The sequence below is a fragment of the Pholis gunnellus genome (assembly GCF_910591455.1).
Source record: "Pholis gunnellus genome assembly, chromosome: 14".
Taxonomy (NCBI): domain Eukaryota; kingdom Metazoa; phylum Chordata; class Actinopteri; order Perciformes; family Pholidae; genus Pholis; species Pholis gunnellus.
In genome coordinates this window covers 9,391,335-9,414,440 of record NC_136541.1, presented here as the reverse complement: position 1 = coordinate 9,414,440, position 23,106 = coordinate 9,391,335, and the positions used below count along the sequence as shown (strand labels likewise).

Here is a 23,106-nt window from a genome sequence, read left to right as displayed (position 1 = left end):
AAAAGGGAGAAAGAGTATGTTATTTTAAGATGTATTAATTAGGTGATGTTAGTTTGGGTGGAAAAGCCAAATCACAGAGATTATTAATGAAAGATAACTTTTGTTTTACATGTCTTGCACAGTCTATGGTCTGGAGCTTAAACAGCAATATGTAGAATATCTATAAACTGCGGTCTTATTTTGAAAGTCATCGCCGGAAGTTATATAAGTCACTTATAAAGCTTGATGCTAGTTTGTTAGGTCAGTCTGTCTTTCTCAGGGGCTGGGTTTATCTTTTACCCAAGAAGAGGGGAAAACAATTTAATTTAAGCATGACGAGACAAAGACACCGAGTCAACACTTTAAAATAATGATTTAAAAACTTCTCGAAATTAACCATGGCCATAAGGGAGCTCAAAGTGTGCCTCTTAGGGGTAAGTGACAGATGTTTTTGTTGATCAACTTTGAGGGGAAATTCCTTGTCTGCTGCGAGTGGAACGTAACTGACGTTAACAACACATTAACAGACGTTAGCTTCTCCAACTGACACGGTACTGTAACGGTCGATCACCTTTTTTTTTTTAACTTAACCGTCTTGTTGCTCGTCAGAAAACTTAAACATGTTGATATTTAACGTTATTTAACTATAAACCAATAGCTGATCCACCGGTGGGTGCAGCAATCATTTATGCACTTCCTGTCTTATCTTGTACTGTTACGTCTGTTTGATTTCCTAAATCATAAATTATTGAAGTTTTCTGCGTTTGTCTTTTATTTTTTTATAACGGCTCAGTTTATCACGCATTACGTCATAGTCATACCAAGCGCGAGGAGCAATCCGTTAGCTCGGTTTTCTTGCTGATGTTAGCAAAACAGAGCACTCCCTCTTTAGAGACGGTGGCAGGGACGTTCAGAGGCGTTTGGACTACAAAGTGGTAGTTTATCAATGAACTGGGGACTTGTAAGAGATACACAGAAACGTTCAACAGTCCGCCACAGGAAGTGACATGCTCAGCAGCCATTTAATAGCCAACCTAAAAGTTAACCACAGACATTTCTTTCCTATCCTTGCCCCCCCCCCCCTTTGCTTATGTAGAGCAGAGGTTCATACTTTAACCATGTAAAGAAGAATAAGAGCTGTCCATGTGTCTGGAGTAACTAAAAAGCATGAAGAACAAATTACAAGCAGCCAAAAGTTTCCATAATAGTTTACTTTAATGTTAGGTAAACAGGGAGATTTGTTGTGTTGCACAAAACAAAAGTAATATTTTCATATTTATTTTCTATAAAAACAGAGCTAGTTGTAGAATTTGTGGACTAACTGGAAGCTATCTGATGGGTATGTGACCAGACAGTTGCCTAATCAATATGATCCAGTAGTGACCGGTGACTCTGTGTACATGTGTGTGTGAGCAGCGCTGTGTCTGATGTGTGACCTTCTGTTTTCAGGACACTGGAGTTGGGAAATCCAGCATTGTTTGCCGATTCGTTCAGGATCATTTTGACCACCATATAAGTCCCACAATAGGGTAAGAGCACAGCAGAAAAACTAATGGTTTATGCATATTTTTTGAAAGGTGGTTCGGGTCACTATAAGAAGACTTGGTACAAATTACAAATACACATGTTTGATTGTTGTTTTGTGTGCGCCTCTGACCTAACACTGCATTAGTGCTTTCAGGCAAAATGGGTTCAGTGTCGGACATCTTTATTCTGTCTTATTTGTTTCCTGCTGACATGCACTGATTTGCTTCCTGTGCCTTTTTAAAGAACATGCGTAGAATCATTGTTGTGAAATGCTCTTTATCACCCACAGAGCATCATTCCTGACCAAAACAGTGCCATCTGGAAATGAACTACACAAATTTCTGATCTGGGATACAGCCGGACAGGAAAGGGTGAGCGCACCCACAGCATAAATTCCTAATTTTCTTATTATTAGACATATGACATAACGTTTTCCATTACATTTTGCATCAGGAAGCTAGCAGTGACACAATCATTTCACTGTCAGTGGTACTACTCATGACATTCAGTTATTATTAGGTGTGAATTGGGATGATTCACATAAGGTTCACAAGACTGTGGTGTCATCACGGTGATATATTTTATGGATGGGGGGGGGTTATGGGTAATATTTCTTTCTTTAGTGTGAAAATGATATCTTGAAACCTCTTTAGCAGGATTTAAAGTTCTCTTTATCTGTGGGGCTAATGTTAAACTCACCACACGTGACTGTTTGTGTGATCTATTTGGTAAACACCATAACATACAGGTGAAAATGTGAATTGTTGAGAAAATCACGCCACTGCACTAAAATAACTGTTGTTATCATGACCCCTGGCCCGCATGCAATACAAAGATAACCTGACCACTGGTGGTGCCATGTTTTTTGATGAGTGGGCACCTTCATGGTTTTTATTGCACGTACTGTCACGAGCGCAGGGGTGATGTGGTACACATTAGTGCTGACTACTCTCTGTGGTTGGTGGTTGGTGGTGGGGATGAAAACAATGTAGGTTTTGAAACATTAAAATAAAGAATTTGATGTTTCTTGGGGAAGGAAATTTATTGTCATTGTAAAAACATACAACAAAATTGAGTTGGCGACTCATCAGTCTGTACAATAGCAACAAGGTAAAAGTGTTTGTTCACATGTTTGTTCAGGCCTTAACAATACACATATTGGACTTCTGTGGAAAACAGTTCTCGATCAGAACATTCTTCTTAACACTCAGGAGTAACCTTCATAGTGAGTTAAGACAAGTTGAAACTTGGTAGGAAGTAACTTTTTTTTCTCTCTGCCAACATCACATCATGTTAGTCGTTTATGGGTTAATGCAATATTTTCAATGTTATGGTTTTAAGGTTGTGTTCAGTTTAAATTAGGGATGTCCCGAACAGGTTTCTTTGCCTCCGATTCTGATCAGAGTAATTCAGTTTTGAGTATCTGCTGATGCTGAGTCCCGATCCTATACTTTCCCTCAATAATACAGCTGCACAGTGCACATTACCGGTACATTAAAGTTAGTAAAATCAATACACTGCTTGACAATTAATTAGCTCTGCGTTGCAGTGAAAAAAAATGCCTGCATCCAAACTGTTCTTAAATGGGGTTTTCTCTCTAATCTTCTGTGTCCTCCAGTGTTTGCTTTGCTGCAGTCTTTTCCTGAATTAAAACTATATTCCGTTGCGTGTTTAACTTCATCATCTGTGCATCCTTTGATTCATAAATCTATTCTTATTGGCTCGTTGCTCGCGGTGCTTTTTTTGTTTCACTGGCGTGTTGAGTGTGGTTGTTGTCTCCTCTGCACCGCTGACTGTCTGTGCCGTCCCCGGTGACACATCATGCATTATAGATGGCAGCAATAAGCAAGGGACTCTCACACTGAGCCGAAATGAAACGACTGCACGTAAATTAGTTCAATAATAATATACTAGTGTGACAGCTGACGTAAAGCAGAGGATTGGCCCCGATCGAGACATCCCTAGTTTAAATCTTTATACATTTCTGTGTAACTATTGACTGATCATGCTCACCAGTAATACGTTGTCTTTTTTTAGTTTCACTCATTAGCTCCTATGTACTACAGAGGATCGGCTGCTGCTGTCATCGTCTATGACATTACTAAACTGGTAAGAACAACAGGAAACTTATCATCTTTTCATCAGAGGAGTGACGGTAAATTAAACCTGGGTTGATCTAAATCCCCGTGACAAAATGGAATACCCAACAATCCGTTTTGCCCTCCTAAAAGCAATGCCCACTTTTCCATCACTCTGGGATGCCCCGCTTCCATGACCTACAAATGTCATTCTTTCCTGGTCTGTTCATGGAAACTTGTCTGAACAACACCTTCTAATACAGTGAACATGTGGCACAAGTTGTAGAAAACTGCCACATTCTCATGAAGAACCTATCCCACAGTTGACCGTGATGTGCTCTTCTTGTTCAGGACTCTTTCCAGACACTGAAGAAGTGGGTGAAGGAGCTGAAAGAACATGGTCCGGAGGACATTGTTGTAGCCATAGCAGGGAACAAGAATGATTTAGGAGACATCAGGTGAGCAAAGGGTTCTTTTCTTAGACTGTCATAGCTGGAAAGAAACTCATTCTCATGGATATTATGGTGATAATAAAGTTTAAGAGACACTCACTACTAGACACAAGAACGCACATTTTTAATCGTTAGAAGTCTGTCGTGCATCAACATAAACGCATCTCTTTTTGTTTTATAAAACTCGAGCTTCTTGCCTCTTTACCGCTTTTATTATTTGCCTCTTTACATTCACAGGAGTCTCAGTTATGACTCTTGTTTCACTGCTTCCTTTAGGGACTTTCTGCACAGCAAACTCCTACAGATTTAGTGAACAAGCATAACTAATAAAGTAATCTTCTTGTGATACCTGTCATGTAGCTCATGTCAAGTCCACCGTGCTAAGAAAACCATGTCTCAATAGTTGTCTTTGCGATCTTTGTGCGAGTGTTAGAAGACTGGAACAGGGCAGCTTGTAGAAACCAGCCGCGGCTTTACAAGCAAAATCATCAACTTTCATCGGATACAATTTGTTGAATTGTTGTTTGTTTGACTATAGCAGCTAAAGAAACACCTCCAAAACATTGGTGAAGGTGGCCGACATGTTTAAATACTGTCCCTTCTGGCCACCGCAAATTCTCTGTCTATGAGTGAAGGTCTCTGTGGAAGGGGACTCCACGCTGAGAGAGGAAACTGCAACGTTTGTTTGAAGAATCTTAATGATGCACCATGGTTTCAAATGTGTCATCTCCTCCAGCACTTTTCAGTGCAAACGAGTTAAAGATATAATGGATGAAAGTCATTGATGAAAGTTGTTGATTTTCCATGGGACACTTCTTAAGTGTGAACCTGCTCCATGCTGACTTTAGTTTCCTTCTCTCTGACAGGGAAGTTCCCATGAAGGAAGCGAAGGAGTTTGCTGAATCAATTGCAGCTATTTTCATCGAGACTAGTGCAAGAAATGCTGTCAATGTCGAGGAGCTCTTTCAGAAAATCAGTAGGTACCACGTCTCTACTGTATGTTGTGTCTACTGTATGTGTCTATGTCATGTGAGTCTGTATATACGTACTGTATTAATTAAGACATGCCTTTCAATAATGCCGGGAGCTGTTATTTATATGTTGTTTATTTTTGGGTGCCATATAATCACATATGGGATGGATCATTTTCATGGTATGGCACAAAAAAACACAAATTCTTTCGTATATAATATAAACTAAATATTCTTTTTATCGATGTGTTTTAATTTCTTCAATTTGTAAGTTGTAGGCCTAAATATATTTTCCCATAATTTGGGGCAGAAAAGCACCATTATATTTGTTTATGACGACTAAAATTGCAGATTTCTTACAATTTGATTTTTTTTAGAAATATATCTTGTTTCATCTGAACAACCTTTTGAAGTTGGCATGTTTTGATTTTACAGTATGTGCTGTGTTAAGAAAAGTGTTTTAAATATGTCATGTTTTGTTTTGAGGCTTCTAGTAATGGTTCATTTAACACGTCAAACACATCGCAGAAGTAACAATACAACACTATATACGATTTAAAACCGTTAAATACTATGGTAACTCTGAGAATGACCCTGTGCTGTGTGTGTAGGTAAACAGATCCCACCCCTGGAAAATCCCGAGGTGGAGAGCAACGACTCCTTCAAACTCACCCGGCAGCCGGCTCCGTCCTCCAGGAGATGCTGCTAGTACCAACAGTGGCTGATGAGATCGCTCCCCTCCGCACCAGAGACCCCACCAAGCACAGCACATAGTCCACAATGCACACTGTGTCTTACTGCTGGAAAAGACAAGACAGTGGACAGACAGAGGTCAGCCGCAAGATGAAACAACGGTACAATGTATCGGTCATTGCGCATATATTTCAGTTGATTGAAGCCGTTTCAACTCTGATGAGGTCTGGAATCAGAAGGCCGTCAGTTTGTCCCCCTCAGGTGGTGTTTTCCCTGAATTACATAAAGATTTCTGTCTGTGGTATAGTCCACAGCTCAATAATAAACCCACATACATAACAAGTGATCTAGCTGATGTGCTTTTTAGTGCAGTTTGGCTCGGTTTCCCTTGCACTGTGGCTCTTAAATGGCCCTCATTAAATGATGGTTTTTATACAGTTTTAATTTTTTTTTATCAAGGCTATACTTTTCTTTTTTTTTATCATGGAGCTTTTTTTTAAATGTTTGTATTAAGTTGGAATATTATAAGTTGTGTTTGTCGAGATCAAACGTTAGACAAACATTCAGTTCTGTGGCTCAAATGCAGCAGCTTTACATTCCACGTGGTCGTACTTACAGTAAATCCCCCCCTGTTGAAGCGCTGTGACCAATACTAGAATTGTTTACATGGTGATTTGTTACGGTTCTCTTCTACATGCTGAAATGTGTTGATTTCACCACAGGGGATGACCTTGTGCAGCATGTATGTCTTTATCTGAAAAGGGGTTACATTTATACTGTTAAGAGGAGAAAAGACCTGCATGTGTTTTACTCAAAACATGTCGAAAGCTGTTAAAGTTCCAAAAGGGTTTTTTATATACCAACCAAGCTCTAAAAAAACCTATGAAATTAAAGACCTAAACCAATAAATTCTAGCTGGCAAAGAAGTAGGACAAGGGTGATTTAGCCCAGTTGTGTATTCTAAGATGATGTATATTGTTTGCTGCTGTTTCTTTGGCAGCAGTGCTCTTAGGTGTGACCACTTGAGGCATTTATAACAGCACCTTTGCATACATTTGCAACAGTATTAATTTGGAAGTGTTGAAACAGTGACAGTATTCTTTAACAGCATTTTTTTAAATGGACATGAACGTTGACCTAGATGCAACATGGTTTCCCATTTAACAGTATTTATGTTTTTTACCATCGCTAAAAAAACAAACATGTTGCCAACATGTATGACGTGATGATGGAGTTCAACTCGTGGTTTTTAATGCACTCATAGTATAACTGTGCTGATATGTGCTGTTCTCTTTGATGGGAAGTCACACGCAACTCTTTTCGGAAATCAGCCAATTAGTGTGGCCTTGCTTCCACTTTAAGCTAATGCAGTGAACGTGGAAAGTTGACATCAGACATCAATTTAGGAGCTGCTTTGTGGTCCAGATGTACAGTATGTCACATTTACCAACAGATTGACAACAGTTTCATTAAATCACACCGCTTCTTCAATGCAGTTTGTCATGATATGACCTCCATACGAGAGATAATTACATTGAGCAAATACATTTTATTAGAGGTTACATGTTGACATTGTGATGAGATTTCTTGAAGTGATATATTTGCTGCCACACAAGTGCCTTTTTTTTGTGTTTTCCTAAACAAATGTGTGCCACGGCTTAAAAGTGCAGACTGCTAGAGTAATGCATGAATTACTTGACTAAATCAGCACAGACTAATTGTATGCAAAACAGTCAACAATTATCTGCAGCCATCCTTTTACTGTGTGCCTAAATCATGCTCCCTTGTATCCTCTGTAAACCAGATTAACTTTTGTATTTTAATCAGGTGTAATAAAGTAGTGACTATTCTATGTTTCGGTTTTGTTTTTGCCACTTTCACCCACTGTAAGGATGAAGTATGTGTTTTGAAATGTCAAAGACACCAGGACACTCTTAGAGGATTATTGTATAGCCTCACTGATTTAATGTTTTGTTAGTGGAGACCAGAATGATGATCGAGAGCAGAGGGGACCCACTAACAAAATGTCATAGTATGGATCCGCCTCCTGACATCATGGGAACATGGTATGCATCCCAGCTGAGCCAACCTGACACCTCAGGAAGCTCAAAGTGTGAAAATGACACTATTTGGTTTCACAGTTTAGATGAAGCTTTTACTCCTTGTCACTGCAAACCACATTATGTGGTCTTACACAAGAGTTATTACTCTACCACAACCTATTAGCCCCAAAATAGGAAAGACTCAACAAATTAGCCTTGGGTTATTTGTGCACATATATGTTTCAAGTAACCTTCTGAAAAGCTGGGAACCGCACAAATTACAGGCAGAGAAGAACATTCTCATAGAGTCCTAATCAGTACACTGCAGAGGATTACTCTCAGTTTACACAGGGGAGGTCTACACTTCTTGTCCTGAAGATGGATTTAATCATGGGATAGAAGAAATAGAGGAAACGAATCAGTCCATCTGCATTTTTTTTAGTACAAAATACCAGCACGTTATTATTTAAACCACAAACATGGACCAACTGACTTGCAATAAAATGTGAAGTAAGAATCGTCTTCCTTTAATTACAGTATTTTTCTTCTTCTAAGTGGCTGAGTGTAGCGCAGTGTAACTAGATAAATGTGCCATAATCACATCACATTCAGTAACTGAGCCACGAGGGCGCGCAACAGGGTTGTGCACTCGCGCGTTCTCGAAGTTTTTGTACCCACATGCTCGTTCGCAGAGCTCAGTCAGCATTTGACTCAGTAGTGGCAGCAGGGGAGCTAGAATTTCCACTTGTCAGTTATTCCCTGATACTGAAATCAAGTGCATCCCCACAAGCTAAAAATGTCAAAGTTGGATCAGATCCTTGTCCTTGACCCTCCCTGCGACCTCAAATTTAAAGGTAGGTAAATCGACATTTTCTTGACGTGTCAAATGTCCAGCGAGTAGTGTTGGAGAAATACCTGAACTGGAGCGATTTCACACTCCCTCAAGCGAATTTCGTTGCTAGCGAAGCTAGCTAGCATTCACCGCCATTTTAAGTTAGCCAGGGACAAGAACGGGCCGCTGTAGCCTCCTCGCGCTGTAGTGACGTGGATAGCCGGCGTGGCGTGTCTTTTTGACCGTTTGCCATATTTATGACCAGCGAACGCTAACTGACAACACCTAGCAAAGCAGTGGAATAATGTGGGGCAACTTCCAGTGGTTGTTAAACGGAATGGAAGTGAACACACACAGCGCACCATGTTTGTGTTTAGCAGCTAACATGAGCTACTAACATTATGCTGTTGCTAGTGGGGGTTAGCCACAGCAAACTGTTGTTTCCTTTGGACTCAGCCTATTCACTTACAACTCATAACCCGGAGGTAATGGGAGAAGGGAATTCACTTTTTTACAAGCGACACATATAACACGTTAAGTGTCCAAACTGACACGCCTCGCGCAGACACTTTGCTGTGTTAAACTGGTAAAAGTAACTGACAGTTTGAATGACAAACTTGGCTTACTTCGGTTAACAACCAACAGACGTTAGCTCACGTTAGTTCCATTTTCCTAACTCCCAACCGTTAAATTACGTTATATATGCTCAATAGATGTGTCAACGGACACTAGTGTTATCCCAACTCATTCATAGGAAACCAAAGTAATCTACACATCAGAGTACCACTGATTGCTTGCCTGGCATTGATATAACGTTCAATGATGTGTCAGTTAATCGTTGGCTAATGGAAGCCAGGCTAATGTCAAAGTTGATATCTAACGTTAAGCTAGCTAGGTTACATTCTTTGCTACTCTCCAACAACAAACTGCCTTTTTTTGCCGTTTTTAGACGTATCGACGGTGTATTTTAAGTTTGACATTTGTATGATTTCAACTGTTGCTCTTGTTATGAAGTGACAATTACAAGTGATTGAAATAACAGCTAACAGTAAAACTCTATTGTGCTGATTTAAGTAGCTACAAGTTTCAGTTTAACTAGTCTGCCAAGGTGATGGGGGTTTCCATAACAATCCCAGGCCAGCATCTCTTCCTCATTATTCATTTATCCCAGAATTATGTCCTTGTGTTTTGTTTCCTTGTTGCAGGTATTATTGTCTGTGTGGTTTTATTGTTGCTGGCACTTTTGTAGAACCAGCCATTTGTCTCGGTTATCCCACGATGCTGATTGTCAGTAAGGACTCGGTATGAGTACTGATTGTAGCCTGGACATGACAGACTTGTTGGAGAGGTCACCAGTTCAAATACCAGATCCACAGGACAGCTATTGAATGGGGGGACAGTCACAGATGTTTTAGGTGACAAGGTGTCCTATGTGGAACTGGTTTGTCACGTCTTTTTACACTATTACACAATGCAGATCCTACACCTGATGATACCAGAGAATGCAAGAAAGCCTCACCGTGACCACAAAACTCGTAATAATTCGCTGTGCTTTATTTAATCAGGAAGTGTGTTGTTGTTGTTTTTTGCCACTGGTAGATCCGTGACTGCTTTATCAGGTGCAGGACTCGTGGTGGTGAATAGAGCCTGTCAGTCAAAGAAATTACAAAGATGTACAGCTTAAGACAAACAAAACATGTTGAGTTAAGTTTAAAACTAGCTAGTTCAAATATAAACGGTAGTATTGACTTTAAACATGATCACCTGATCAAACTTTCATTAATGTTGTGCAACAGGTTGTTGGTGCTTTAACAGACAACTTCTTCAGTGAAGTAGTGAAATGGCCAGAGAGTAGATGTCTGGCTGCACTAGTCGGCTCAGTTTGAATAGATACAAGTTTGAAACGGAGCGGTCAATACATAAACCCAAATACACAAATTAAGTTTGTTCTCAGCTGAACCTTACTTTTACGTTTCCTTTAGTCTGATGGCAGAGACATGGTCTGTCAAAATCAGATCATAGACTGTACCTCCTACTTTTATCTGATTTAGGTCGACTGTGTTCCTGTTTTTCTGATTAGTCACACGGTTTCCATTTTCGGTTATCAGGACAGGTTCAACTTTTAACCTGTGTGTTCTGGAATGGATGCAAGGCAAAATTACAATGTTATGACGAAGAATGATTTGTTGACCAGTTTTTTTATTTCTGCTTGGTATGAGGATAACTAGCAAGCTGACTTAAAGTACAATTTGAATAGTGCTCTTAACCTCTTATTTATGCAGGCTTGAGTTATGCAAATAGTTTATGCACCTTGACCCAGACTAATCTTCCCATGGTTTTAACTGAACTGTTAGATTAGCCAAAGAGAAAGGATTTTTGGGGGGGGTTTCTGTACTTCAGGAGGATCACAGAGGAAAATGAAATGGTTCCTATTCTGCCTTTTGAAAAACAATACGAGGATAAGGAAGATGACCACAGCTTCTTGACTGTCACAGAGGCCGTGCTAAATTTGTCTGCGTGTATCTGAGAGCTGGTCTGTTTTAGAGCCTCTGCTGGGATTCCTCCAGCAGGCTAGAGGGGGCAGCCCTCCTTTCCTTGGCTGGTATATTTAGAATAGGCCTGGCCTGGGGGACCCTACACTCAGCATACATGCAACAAGATGAGAGAAATGGTGCGAACGCTGCTCGAGCAAAGGTGGCATCGCAGAGTTAGGCAATGGAGGCAGGCTATGTGGGTGTATATCTGATGTGCATAACTGCTTTCTGTTTCAGTACTGATATAGTAATGCCTACACCTAATGCTGATCATAAATCTGTATCATGGTATTTTTTCACGGTATATCACAGTATGTTATTATTGTTTTTGCATGACTGGGCCTACATGTAGGTTTATGGTGGCTTATTCTACAGTCAGGAATATACAAATGTCTTTTCAAAACAAAATATTTTAAGATGGTTGTTATAGATAACACTATAAACTGACCAGAGGTCTGTCGTTCTAGAAAAGAGGGCGACTGTGTCGGCGTTGTTGGTATAATGTTAGGATAGAAGTTTGGTTGAAGTATTTTAGCCCTGGCAAGACATACTCTGAATCAAGTGTTTTAATCATTGATCTGAAACGGTCTTTTTTATAATTGTCTGTAGTGGGACCATGACCTTGCATAGGTGGACTGTTATGCGTTCGTACTGTCGCCCGATCCACCACTTGCTTTCCATGTCATATTCAGTGCCACGGGGGAAATGCCTCTACGAGTGATGTCTGACCCTTTGGCTTCGCTGTTTCACTGGGGCGAATCCAACCATCATAATCTCACTGTTGATAATCCATCACGTTTTGTGACAGAGGTGACAAAGGTTTTTAGTTTTAGCACCACTGGCAACAACAGTGATGTATTTTGACAGACGTGGCTCCTCTCTTGGTTCTTCCAGTGCATCTCCAGTCTCTCTCTTCATCCTCCATCTCTCTTTTCTGTTCTTGAATGCGTAGTAGCGACGGAGCCTCTCCTAGCTATTGTTATGCTGCCAGATAGCAGCTGTAATGTTACCCAGGATGCCGTTTGGTGGCGTGAATTTGTGAATGTACAATTATTAGTTTTACAAATTGTTGTGTGCCAGTTAGTTGTGGGTTATTAATTGTTGTGTAAGTTATTACGAAGAGTGAGAAGGGTACGCAGTTAATGCACTCTCAGCTCTCTCCGACCGTAGCGCTCTTCATGGATATTCTCGGTATATGAAAAATGTATATCATAAGGGAAATTAAAACAGCATGGCTCGGTATACAGCCCAGCACCAGCTCACAGTACCACCTAGTGTGGAGATTTATCTGTCAACCTTACATTCTTCCCTGCAGAAATTACACCGTTGTCTTAGGTCTGCATGTTTTTATTGTCTGTGTGACAGAAAACGGTTTAATAAATAAACTGATGCTTCTCTTGGCCCACCAGCAAGTACAGGATAGTAGAACGGATTCACGCATGTGCAAAGGGAAGAGGAATGTTTTATGAGCTGTAATTATCATGCCTGCCAGGTACGTTTGAGCTGTCCCAAGTTACATTTACTTCCTTCATTCCTTCAAAATTCTACAAGTGTAAATGAGCACTTACTATCTTTGTTACAATAAGCTGGTATGTTCACAGCAGGAAGCATCTCGTATGTTCTTCCTCTAGCTTCAAAGACGATATGCAGGAAAAACTAGAATGTTGAAAGCGGGGATTGTGCACAGAAATGTGGCAAATGAGGTTCTTCAGGTTTGTAGGAATGCCTTTGTAACGCACCTGTGTTGAAAACAACGCCCCAGTCATGACTATAACTCTACACGTTAGCTTTAGCCACTCCAATCTGGTCACGCATTGCTTCTTATCTCTCTGAACACTGGGTGTGAACCAAGGCTGAATGTGGGCTTTGTGAACTCCTGAGCAACCAAGCTGTAAAACAAATGTATGGTGAGAGACGAGAAAGAATATTGAAATGCTTTTATCTTTTGTTTTCATGTATGAAAACAGTGCAAAAGGAGTCCAAAGTCACAATACCATTTTGAATCAGTTAATCCTGAAGAAAACCTTATCATGTGTTAAGACCTACTATTCCTGTTGGTTAGGGAACAAGAGACACCTGATGATGATTTAGTAAAAAGTGATCGTTAGTATCGTTATATTTGTTCCTAAAGTGTACTGAAGTTGCATATCGCATGCCATGGTTAAGTTATGTTTGAGAATGAGAATATGACCACAAATACTGATAAACTATATCCTGTGAAACTATTTTAATCTGGTTACTGAAACGGACAGTATCAACAAAGCCAGATCTTTTGTTTTAAGTCTCCTCACAGGCTATAGTCTATTTATTTATTTATTTATTTATTTATTTGCTTAAAGACCTTTTCATAAGAGCATATTTGTTTCTGAGGGCCATTGCTGTAATTTATAATGTGTGATTATTGCACATTTTGTAGCCGTCTTCGTTTCAGTTAAAAGGAAATCAGTGAAGTCCCGATTCGTCTTTCCGGGGCTCAAGCCCAATGGCCCGTCGGCATAGAAAGGGCCCAGGAGGAGAGGACAAATAAAATAGAATTCATGCTAGACTTTCTGTGGTACTCCTGACTGAACGGGACCGAGGGTTCTGTGCTACCGGTTGAGCAATGGGAAGGTTTGCGTATAAAGACACAATGGCAGCAGAGGTTTTACTCCGACACAACCAGCCACCAGAGAAAAAAAAAAAAAAAACTTTTTCTATCAGCTGTATATCTGACTGAGATCTGTTTCTCTTACTGACTGACCTGTCAGGGTGAGAGGCGACTGACTCTCTTAAAGAGAAAGAAGGTCTCCTCTCCCTCTCTCTCTTTTCTCTCTTTCAAATATCGTCGAATATTCCTCACTGAAGCTTTGACACCCCAAAAGTGTGATTTAGAGACGGCTCGGGATCACTCGCTCGGTCAGTCGGTGACAAACTTTAGGGCTGGTTCCCACTTTTCAGCGCTCCAGCCCAAACCAGCTGGCTCTTTCCTTCCTCTTGGACAGTTTTGGCAGCACCCAGTTCACTATGCTTATTAGGATACAGCTCCACCACGTTGCTGTAATGCCGCTGCCTTTACATATTTACAGAAATCCACCGTGCGCAACATTTTGTGTTTTCCACGAAGACTGCCATCAGAGTTTTGTAGAGATCTAGAGGCGTACTACCGCCTGGTTACTTTCTGTGCAGGAAAAACACTGATCATGGGACACTTTCCTTTCAAGACCTCTGAGGCTAATTGTAAGGTTGTTTCTAAATGTTTTACTTGGCATCCATTTGTGTTTTTGACGTGATATGCCTTATCAAAGTAATAATATTACGGTAAAACTCCTGTAATCCAGCTTCAACCCAAGGAACTATTCAATTAGTCCTCTTAATCATACAGGCCTAATTGAGTTGTATCCAGCGGTAATTTTCTAAAATGCTTTTGCACCAAAACACTGTCGGCATTATCGGCCTTTCAGCAGTGAGATATAACTTGACATATTGAATTGACTATATTTCTGCCGTTCCACTGTAAACATGCAACATATTTACCATTCTAGAGGTGTTCTAAAGGCCCTGGGGATTTCTGTCTCCATTGTAATTTAACGCAGCAGCAGTTTCTTTAAGTTTTGCTACAAGGATATTTTCGTCTTTCTCTATTTTCCCCTTTACAGTTTACACACGCGAAGAGTGTCTTCCATGATATAGAGATAATAATGTGTTTGTCTTTCTTTGTCCATCAGGTCCTTTCACAGATGTAGTCACCACCAACCTGAAACTGAGGAACCCTTCCGACAGAAAAGTGTGTTTCAAAGTGAAGACGACTGCCCCGCGCAGATACTGTGTACGGCCAAACAGCGGCGTCATCGATCCCGGAGCAACTGTCATTATCTCTGGTAAGTTCTTTTGTTTTTATTATTACTCTCTATTCTCTTTTAAATTCAGTGACCAGACGTTCATTTAGCCCCTCAAAATGTTGTGAATAGAGTGCTACAGGGATGATGTGTTTTTGTTAGCATAGCCCTAGTTCACTCCACAACAAGCCAATGAGACTTATTCCATTACATTTTTGGATTATTGTTGAAAAAAGCTCTTTGGCAAACAAAAGGTTATGATACTTACACATTTTTACCCAATCATCAAGTCCCCCGGGCTGCACTTCACTACGTGATGTAGTGTAAGAACTGGATTTAGACAGAAACCGACTTGTTGTAGAGTCAGGATGTAACCGTCATTTGAAACTTCAATGGCCAAAATTAGTAACTTACAAACAACTCTTTTTTTCTATATTCACTTGGTCAGTTAAATACTGCAAGTGGGTACTGCCATCCAGTATTTTAGCATTTAAAAATATAAATGTATGTAACACAAGGCTAAGGAGTCAGATGATGCATAATGCAAAGAGATGAGGCTCATTTTTAAAAAGAAGATACTTCAGAGGAAGATATCTTCAAGTCTTATAAGAGACTCGATGGGAGATTTTCTGTAAATATCTTTTTGCTTAAACAAAACTAATAGGACACTTCTGATTGGAGGGTCACTGGCTACCTATTTAAATGCACAATGACAGGACCTCCTCCTCATGTCTTCCTTAATAACTAACCAGTTAGTTATTGGTTAACGGGTGTCAGGCTATTGAAACTGAAACTGACATCCCTATTCTGCATAACCCTATATTCCAAATATCTGTCCTCTGAGAAGTCAAGAATAACATTTTGATTTAATTAGAATAAAGTCATAATATTTCATGAAATAAATCTACCTGCCCTCTAGTCGTCTTCATCAGTGGTGGAAAACTGAAACTAACAGAAACCCTTCTGATTCAACATAGATCTCAGCATCGTGTGGCTCATTGTTCATGCTAATGGTAACTTCAGCACTACAATAAAGTGTAGCTCAGAGCTGCTTCCTCAGAAACTCACTCAGAGGAGAGGAGAGGAGGGCAACGCTCCATAGAAAGCAGGGAAAGACTCATCTTTGTCCTGAAAATCAGTGTGTGTGCTACCGTTTCACCGTTTGGGTATCAACGTTGTCACTGACGATTGATTTGCGGGATTTATTATGCTGGTTATTTACATGTTTCCTGTAGAGAGATGTCTCTACTCAATGTTTTAACATTGTTCATCTTTCATTTGCAGTCATGCTACAGCCCTTTGATTATGACCCCAACGAGAAAAGTAAACATAAATTCATGGTGCAGACGATTTTTGCCCCGTCACATGTTTCTGACATGGATTCATTGGTGAGTGATTTTTTATTTACTTAAAGACTTTTAGCAAAGATGTTGTTTAAAACACCGACTTTTAAATGTATAGATACAAACACACCTTCAGTAATCAAGATGCATTTAAAGTTGGAGCTCTGAATTCCATGCTTGTGTTTCTCTGTATCATAAAAACTCTTAATTTACAGCTAAAATACACAACCAAAGCAGTTGCAACGTAACAGTTGCTTGTACCTACTCAGCTCAGAATATTCTTCACGTTGTAGAACGTGAACAGTAAAATGTGGTAGAACACAAATACGCTGGAGTCTCTCTAAAATAATAGTAAAACAAATGTTCAAACTACTGTTTACCCTGAAAATGCAATTTTCTTTAACCTAAGTTTTAATTGTATTTGTGTGCTTTTCTTTTAATTCTTGTTTAAGATAAACACAGATTACAGTGAGGTTTCTGTTCATTAAAAAGACCGATCCATACATTATAACACCTCACTCTCAAATGACACTCCTACATCTTTTCTTTTCTTTGAAATTGGTCATCAATGACATCAGGGTAATGTAAAGCGCTCTGCTTATGGATAAAGCCGTAATGGCAGATCATCAGAAGCATTGAGAAGCATTCCCAGTTGTCCACCAGAGGACAGCAAAGGCTCATACAGTCAGTAAAACACTCACATACCTTGAAGTCCTGTTCATGAACTGACTTGTCATGAATGAGAAGCAACATCCAGGAAGTGTAGAGGAACAAAGGTCTCACTGATCCTGATAAGTAAACTGGGCTCTAATAAGGTCTCTGCTTTATCACGTGGACTGTGTTATACCTCTCACTTATGACCGAGATTATTTCTTAACCTTAAAGCAATTCTCTGCTTTATGAGCACCTTTAAACCAAACACCTTTGTCATAGAGTATAAACTAGAGTTCAGGAGCTGACGTGATGGAAATGTGTCACTCTAAAAACACAGACCTTTAAACCAGTGGAAGAATGTACACTTGTGACGGTGTTTGTGGTAAAATGAGTCGAGGTTCTGTTTTTTAAATAAAGCTGCATGTTTTATGTCTGTAGTGTGTGTGTGTGTGTGTGTGTGTGTGTGTGGATAGAATCCAGCTGTCAGTTGAAGAATAACATGCACATTGTTCATCTCCACCAGTGGAAAGATGCAAAACCCGATGATCTCATGGATTCCAAGCTGAGATGTGTCTTTGAGCTGCCTTCAGAAAACGACAAAGTGGTAAGAGATGCAGCCTCACGTTAAGAACGGCTGATTCCCACATCATTTAAATCATGAACTGAAGTATGATTTCTGTCGAATGCTCAACTTTAATAATTTGCAGAATACCATAACTTTCCAAAGGCAAAAAAAACGTTGGAAAAAATGTACAGCAATAACATCTAATTGTGATTATATATTATAATAATGATTGCGATTCTTTTTCTAGTATCGGTATACCGTGCAACACTTGTATGAAGTTAGCAGTAACATTATCGCTGTGAACCTAACAGTGCATTCTGTGTGTACAGTTTATTTTAGGTAAATAAATACGACCAAAGCCAAGGTTCCATGTCTTGCTTGAAGAGTATTCGACCCAAAGTTAGCAACAACTCTCCTACATTTAAAAGTTAAATCAGTCTCGTGCCTTTTGAGGGCAAAATGAAGAGGATAGATCTAGGAAGGGTCTGGAATGTAACTAAGTACATTTAGGCTGCAAGCACTGTACATAAGTAAAGTTCTGAGGTACTTGTACTTTACTTGAGTATTTCCAATGTGTGTAACTTCATTGGAATGTTGTGCTTTTAACTTCACTACATTTGACAATAGTAGTTACTAGTTAGGCTACTTTGTAGATTCATATTCTTAATACAAAACTATGATGAAGTAGTAGTAATTAGTAAGTAATTCAACGAGGTCCATTTAGAGAGAATTTCCTCACGCAAAGGTCCAGAACATCACGGTGATGTCTAACTTGCGCTATGATTTAGTCCCATCATTATTGACGTAGACAACAGTTGTATTAACGTATGTATGAAGTCAACAGCTGACTGTCAAATAAAGAAAGTTCAATGGAATAATATCTCAACAATATTTATTCAAATTGAATTGAATGAATTATAAATAATACATAAAAAATGAATGTTCTTGTTTCAAGTAAAATAATGGATGCATTTAAGAATAAATTATATAACAGAAAGCTTTTTAAATGTTTGTTTCTTAAAATAAAGAATTAATTTTAGAAAAATGAAGTGAATTGCCCTGCAGCTTTAAATTCAGTTCATTCAGGGTGAAGTGATGTCACCCATAAAAGCCACGATATTATATTCATCTTCTAATAGGATAAATTAGTGAGCAGGCACTTTATCTGTGGTTATGAAACCACTTGTTTCAGCTCTATTCTCTCTGTTAAATTCATGTGTTAGGATTCTGATCATGTTGGGCTCTTAGGTTGTTTAATATCTGTGACTTCATTTCAGATGTGAGTGGGTACGTTTGCTCATAAGATTAGTGCTTTGTCTCGTAGTGGCGCTTCACATCACCGCTGTTAATAATCGTCACGGTCTCTGAACATTTGAGACATCCTGGTTTTCAACCGTCCGTGGGAAGAATGAACATTTAAGAGTTTGTCCATTCTTGGTTAAAGGCTCTGGTCTCTGACCACATGTCTCTCTTTGGACCACGCCATGTGAAATAACGTCTGACTCGCGTATTATTCTCCGACTACTCGATTAAAATCCTTTGACTCGCTCCAAACTGGCAGACGAAAAGGAGACAAAAGACTAAATATAATAAAAACATGGTACAATGATGGGAAGCTCCTCCCGAGAAATGTACACCAATATGTTTCACATAGCTGCTCAGGTACTATAAATAGTTTTCAAATTTACAACAAACATTGACATCCTTCAGCGCAATCAAATTTCCCACTGTATGGTGTTTTTTCCTGATAGTCATAAATGAGATGCAGCAACTCCACTAACTCGGCATCAAAATGTACCACAGAGTTGAATCGACGCCGCTCTTAACAGTGTCAACGTCAACAGAGCGTCATAATAAACTGGTGACTCTGTGAACACTGGGAGCCTGTATTAATGAGCTCCCAGTGTAATCAGGATTTAGATAAGCAGTGCTGCTGGACAGCTCAGCGGGTCCTCGCTGTTCAGGTGAAAAATGCCACCGGGGCCAGATTTAGCTTACGCTAAGAGGCTCAACCGTGAGGCTATGTGGACTGCTGAGTCAGCACGGTGTCTGCTCTCTGCTTCCTGCTTTTGCACGTGTAGCATGTACGTGTATTATGTAAATGTGCAGGATGACTATGTAGTTTTGAGGTGTAACGTCATAATGTGGAAGATTTGTGTTTAGGCGTAATAAGCTGTCAAATCCCCCGGACTTTGGTTTGTTGGTGGTTAACAATTACTACAAAGTTCTTGCCGTCTCACAGACGGATGCTTTGTGTCAAAAAGTCACTTGTGAAAGAATCGAAAACAATCCCTCGCTCTCTCAACCACTTTTTTTACCTAATGAAGGTATGAGATCCAAAATGGCTTTAATAAAGCACAAGTGATTGTCAGCGTGCAGGATTGCTTTTTTTTTGTCTTTTGATCATATAGTTGCCCGGGACTCTCACATCGGTACATTTGAGGTGCCTAAATGAATTGTTCGTCATTATTTTTTACAAAACAGACCTGGGCCCTGATAGACTTTTATATCAGCTTGCCTTGGATGGTGGTACAATGGATAATAACATCATATCCTGTCTGTGTGATGATTGTCAACCCTCATCTACCGTTACTACAGTTGTTGCATGTCAATTACAAAGCCCTTCCTTTCCCCATGCAGTCATGTTGTCTGTCCCACAAAACAAAGCCACATCAAAGGTGACTTCTTGAGGGACGCGTTTCCTCTCTGGTCTCTTTGATCGGGCACTGTGAGCTTCTGGGCCTCGGAGAAGGCGGCCTTTCTTTGGCACAGGCTCCCGTCTAGGGGGGGACGATCTCCCTACTTAGCTCAAGACATGGTGGATTTCCCTTCAGTGGCTCTTTCTCTCCTTTACTTGTTGGGCAGAATGACGTCGAGGCGACCAAATCAGCCCCTCTGATGAACTCTGTGAAGAGCGACTCATCAGCAGATTCGGTGTCTGTAACTGCCTCATCGGACGATCCAGAGATGAAGAAAGTGCTGGAGAAGTGCAAGAGGCTGCAAACTGAGATGAGCAAGCTGGCTGACGAGAACCGGCAATTAAAGGTCAGACCTGTGGATACGTGATATTCATAACATGGTGAAACATTCTGGTTTCCTAGGCCTTTTATCACACCAGACATTTTCACTCGTCATAGTAGAAAAAAAGCACAAATGTTACGAATAACGTTGACCGCTGGCGCTGTTCTAGTGGTAACTTGCCGTCTGTTATGCTAATGGTACTAAGTTTGAGAACGCTTATCTTAATTGACGCATGTAAACCTGTATTGTACAGGTCTGTTGACTGTGTGCTGCTCTGCCTCTGTTACAGGATGATGGTATTAGAATGAGAAAGATGCCTCGCTCAGACCACATGACATCAAACTCAACTAGCCTCCTCGGCCGAGAAGCCAGCACTGCCTCCCTGCCCTCCCTCCTCGTCGTGATAGCAGCCATCTTCATCGGATTCTTCCTAGGGAAGTTCATCTTGTAGACTGGGAGGTGCATGCCAGCCGTATCCCCCCCCCCCCCCCCACCCCCCCTCCCGCCCCGGCTCCAGAATAAAACAGGCCTGGAAAAAAAAACAAGAAGTCTTTGTGTTGACTTTGCCATATCATTGGTAGTGTGTGGCCTACAGTGAACACATCTGTACAGCGTCATTCAAAGGCGTCGCCTTTTTACAATCTCACACGGTTAAGTACACACAGAGAGTTGAGAAAAAGAAAGGCGACAAAAAAAGTGAATGTTCCCTTTTTTTTTTTGTTTTCTGTTTTTTGATGGCTGGATTATACCGGTAATGTGGTGGGACAATGAAAGTTGTATGCTATCAGTCAACATGGAAGATGAGTGAACCATGGGCAAGACGCAGTCAAAAGATCCATTATTTTTCTCTCTCTGTTGTTTTTAATAGGAATTGAATGGAATGTTAGGTGTCTTGTAAATGTTTTAAATCCTTTTAAACAAAAAAAGGAAAGAACTTCCATCAAAAACACCTTGCTACCTGTTGCTGGATTGCCTCTGAAGTAAATTTGTTCAGTTTGTAATTTCTACTTCTTGTCTTGGAATGTTCAGGTCCAGCTGGGGATAATATAGGTGCCTCCTTCTTGTACGTTTGTCCTTTCCTTTTTCCTCACAACACCAATGCAGACTTTATATTATTATTATTATTATTATTATTATTATTATACAAATCATATATTCCTTCTGAGGCAAATGTTGACTGGAATGACGTCTCTATTCTTAAAATCCTGTCCCATGGTATTAAGCATTGAAGAAATAAAAATGAAAAAAATATGGTTTTGATAGCCGTCTTTTCCTGTCTCTCTCCTTCAATGATACACCTTAAATATTATTATTTGATTCCATAAAATGAGTGTATTGTTTGTGTGCCAGGTTTTCCTCTCCGTATTGCCCTTTCTTTTTTAGGACAACGTAGAATATGTGAGCTAACCATGCGTTTTAATTACTCGTGACATGTCTACTCATATTATTTGGCTTTCAGTGATTAGTTGCAAAGAGTCACAGAACTAGAACATGCTTCACAACCTCAGACTCCCGCTCTGTTACGAGCTTTAATTGAAGAAGACTCTAGTGTTACGTTATGCTTTGTTTGTTGACGGGAAGTTTGGATCTCTTTTGGATTCTAAATTTAGTTATGAATGGAGGAGGATTCTTATACATTTTAATGGTCTCATCTTGCACAAAGTATTTTTTAGGTTGTTCTGCCAAGGTAGTTTGGCACATTATAGAATGCTGGATGGCAAAGTCTGCACTGGTCATTTGGCCCAAAACTTAATTCAATTCAGCATGATGGCTAAAATACAGAACCTTCAGTCTTATTTTCCCCAAAAGTGAAACCCGCAATCATTGAATTAAAGCGAGCTGTATGATTCATACCGTCTCCTGGAGGACAGACCAGCGTGGGAAAAGACCACTAGATGTTAGTTTGTTCGTTGCAGTAGTGCGAGAGAGAGACTTAAGCATTACATGCTTTACTGTTACTGTATGGAGATAGTGTGCAACAAGCTGAATGTTACATGATTGTAAATATGAGGCAACAGAGGAGCTGATTAGATGACCAGCTGTTGCGTCTCAAATAGAATATTGGTTGTAAATCGGATGTTAACTAATCTCAGCGATATCAGCTTTTGCAAATACACTTGTGGTGCTTTCATTTTGAAAGATCAATTTAGCAACAATTAAGTCCCTTAAGAAAAACAGCCATTTTTACACAGCCCCACGAGGCTCAAAAGCAATTGGACAGTTGTCTTACAGACGGTTTGGTAGCCAGGTGTGGCCTGTTCCCTCATTATTTCATGACAAATTAGGCAGAAACATTAGAATTGACCAAATCAACAGTTTGGTACATTCCTAAAAATAAGTAATGCACTGGCAGGCTTATCAACACCAAAAAGCCCGGAAGACCACGGAAGACATGTAAAGCAGAATTCTTTCTTTGGTGAAGAAAAAGCCCGGCGTGTCATTGTCAAAGTCTACAATCAAGAGAGGCCTTCATGAATCTAAATACGGATTGTGTACAACAAGGTGCAGGTCCAAGATTCACTTGTGAACGATGCAAAGAGAAGAGTGTGGAGAAGGAAAGGAACGGCTCATTATCCGAAATAAACCACATCATCTGTCAA

The 23,106-nt window shown here is 40.0% G+C and overlaps 2 protein-coding genes across 3 annotated transcripts; both read left to right on the top strand.

Moving 5' to 3' along the window:
* Nucleotides 1-248: 248 nt before the first annotated feature.
* rab31 (RAB31, member RAS oncogene family) lies at nucleotides 249-7,546 on the top strand. Of its 2 annotated transcripts, none has more exons than XM_079172883.1 (7): nucleotides 249-413; nucleotides 1,429-1,508; nucleotides 1,796-1,877; nucleotides 3,544-3,615; nucleotides 3,936-4,042; nucleotides 4,903-5,012; nucleotides 5,619-7,546. In XM_079172883.1, exons 1-7 carry the CDS (start codon nucleotides 378-380, stop codon nucleotides 5,714-5,716), a joined length of 585 nt encoding a protein of 194 aa, XP_079029009.1. In that variant the 5' UTR covers nucleotides 249-377; the 3' UTR covers nucleotides 5,717-7,546. The 2 variants fall into 2 exon arrangements, with proteins under 2 accessions (XP_079029009.1, XP_079029010.1); XM_079172884.1 differs by having other exon boundaries at nucleotides 4,903-5,016; nucleotides 5,619-5,735.
* Nucleotides 7,547-8,440: 894 nt separating this feature from the next.
* vapal (VAMP (vesicle-associated membrane protein)-associated protein A, like) lies at nucleotides 8,441-21,750 on the top strand. Its single transcript, XM_079173598.1, has 6 exons — nucleotides 8,441-8,596; nucleotides 14,813-14,965; nucleotides 16,208-16,311; nucleotides 17,444-17,524; nucleotides 20,351-20,530; nucleotides 20,796-21,750. Exons 1-6 carry the CDS (start codon nucleotides 8,539-8,541, stop codon nucleotides 20,955-20,957), a joined length of 738 nt encoding a protein of 245 aa, XP_079029724.1. The 5' UTR covers nucleotides 8,441-8,538; the 3' UTR covers nucleotides 20,958-21,750.
* The last annotated feature ends 1,356 nt before the right edge of the window (nucleotides 21,751-23,106 follow it).

Excerpts from the sequence above, each read along its gene's own strand:
- rab31 (XM_079172883.1), top strand. The coding sequence starts at position 378 with ATGGCCATAAGGGAGCTCAAAGTGTGCCTCTTAGGG. Across the intron at positions 414-1,428 it reads TCAAAGTGTGCCTCTTAGGG|GACACTGGAGTTGGGAAATC; the intron begins GTAAGTGACAGA and ends TTCTGTTTTCAG. Across the intron at positions 4,043-4,902 it reads AATGATTTAGGAGACATCAG|GGAAGTTCCCATGAAGGAAG; the intron begins GTGAGCAAAGGG and ends TCTCTCTGACAG.
- vapal (XM_079173598.1), top strand. The coding sequence starts at position 8,539 with ATGTCAAAGTTGGATCAGATCCTTGTCCTTGACCCTCCCTGCGACCTC. Across the intron at positions 8,597-14,812 it reads CTGCGACCTCAAATTTAAAG|GTCCTTTCACAGATGTAGTC; the intron begins GTAGGTAAATCG and ends TTTGTCCATCAG. Across the intron at positions 20,531-20,795 it reads ACGAGAACCGGCAATTAAAG|GATGATGGTATTAGAATGAG; the intron begins GTCAGACCTGTG and ends CCTCTGTTACAG.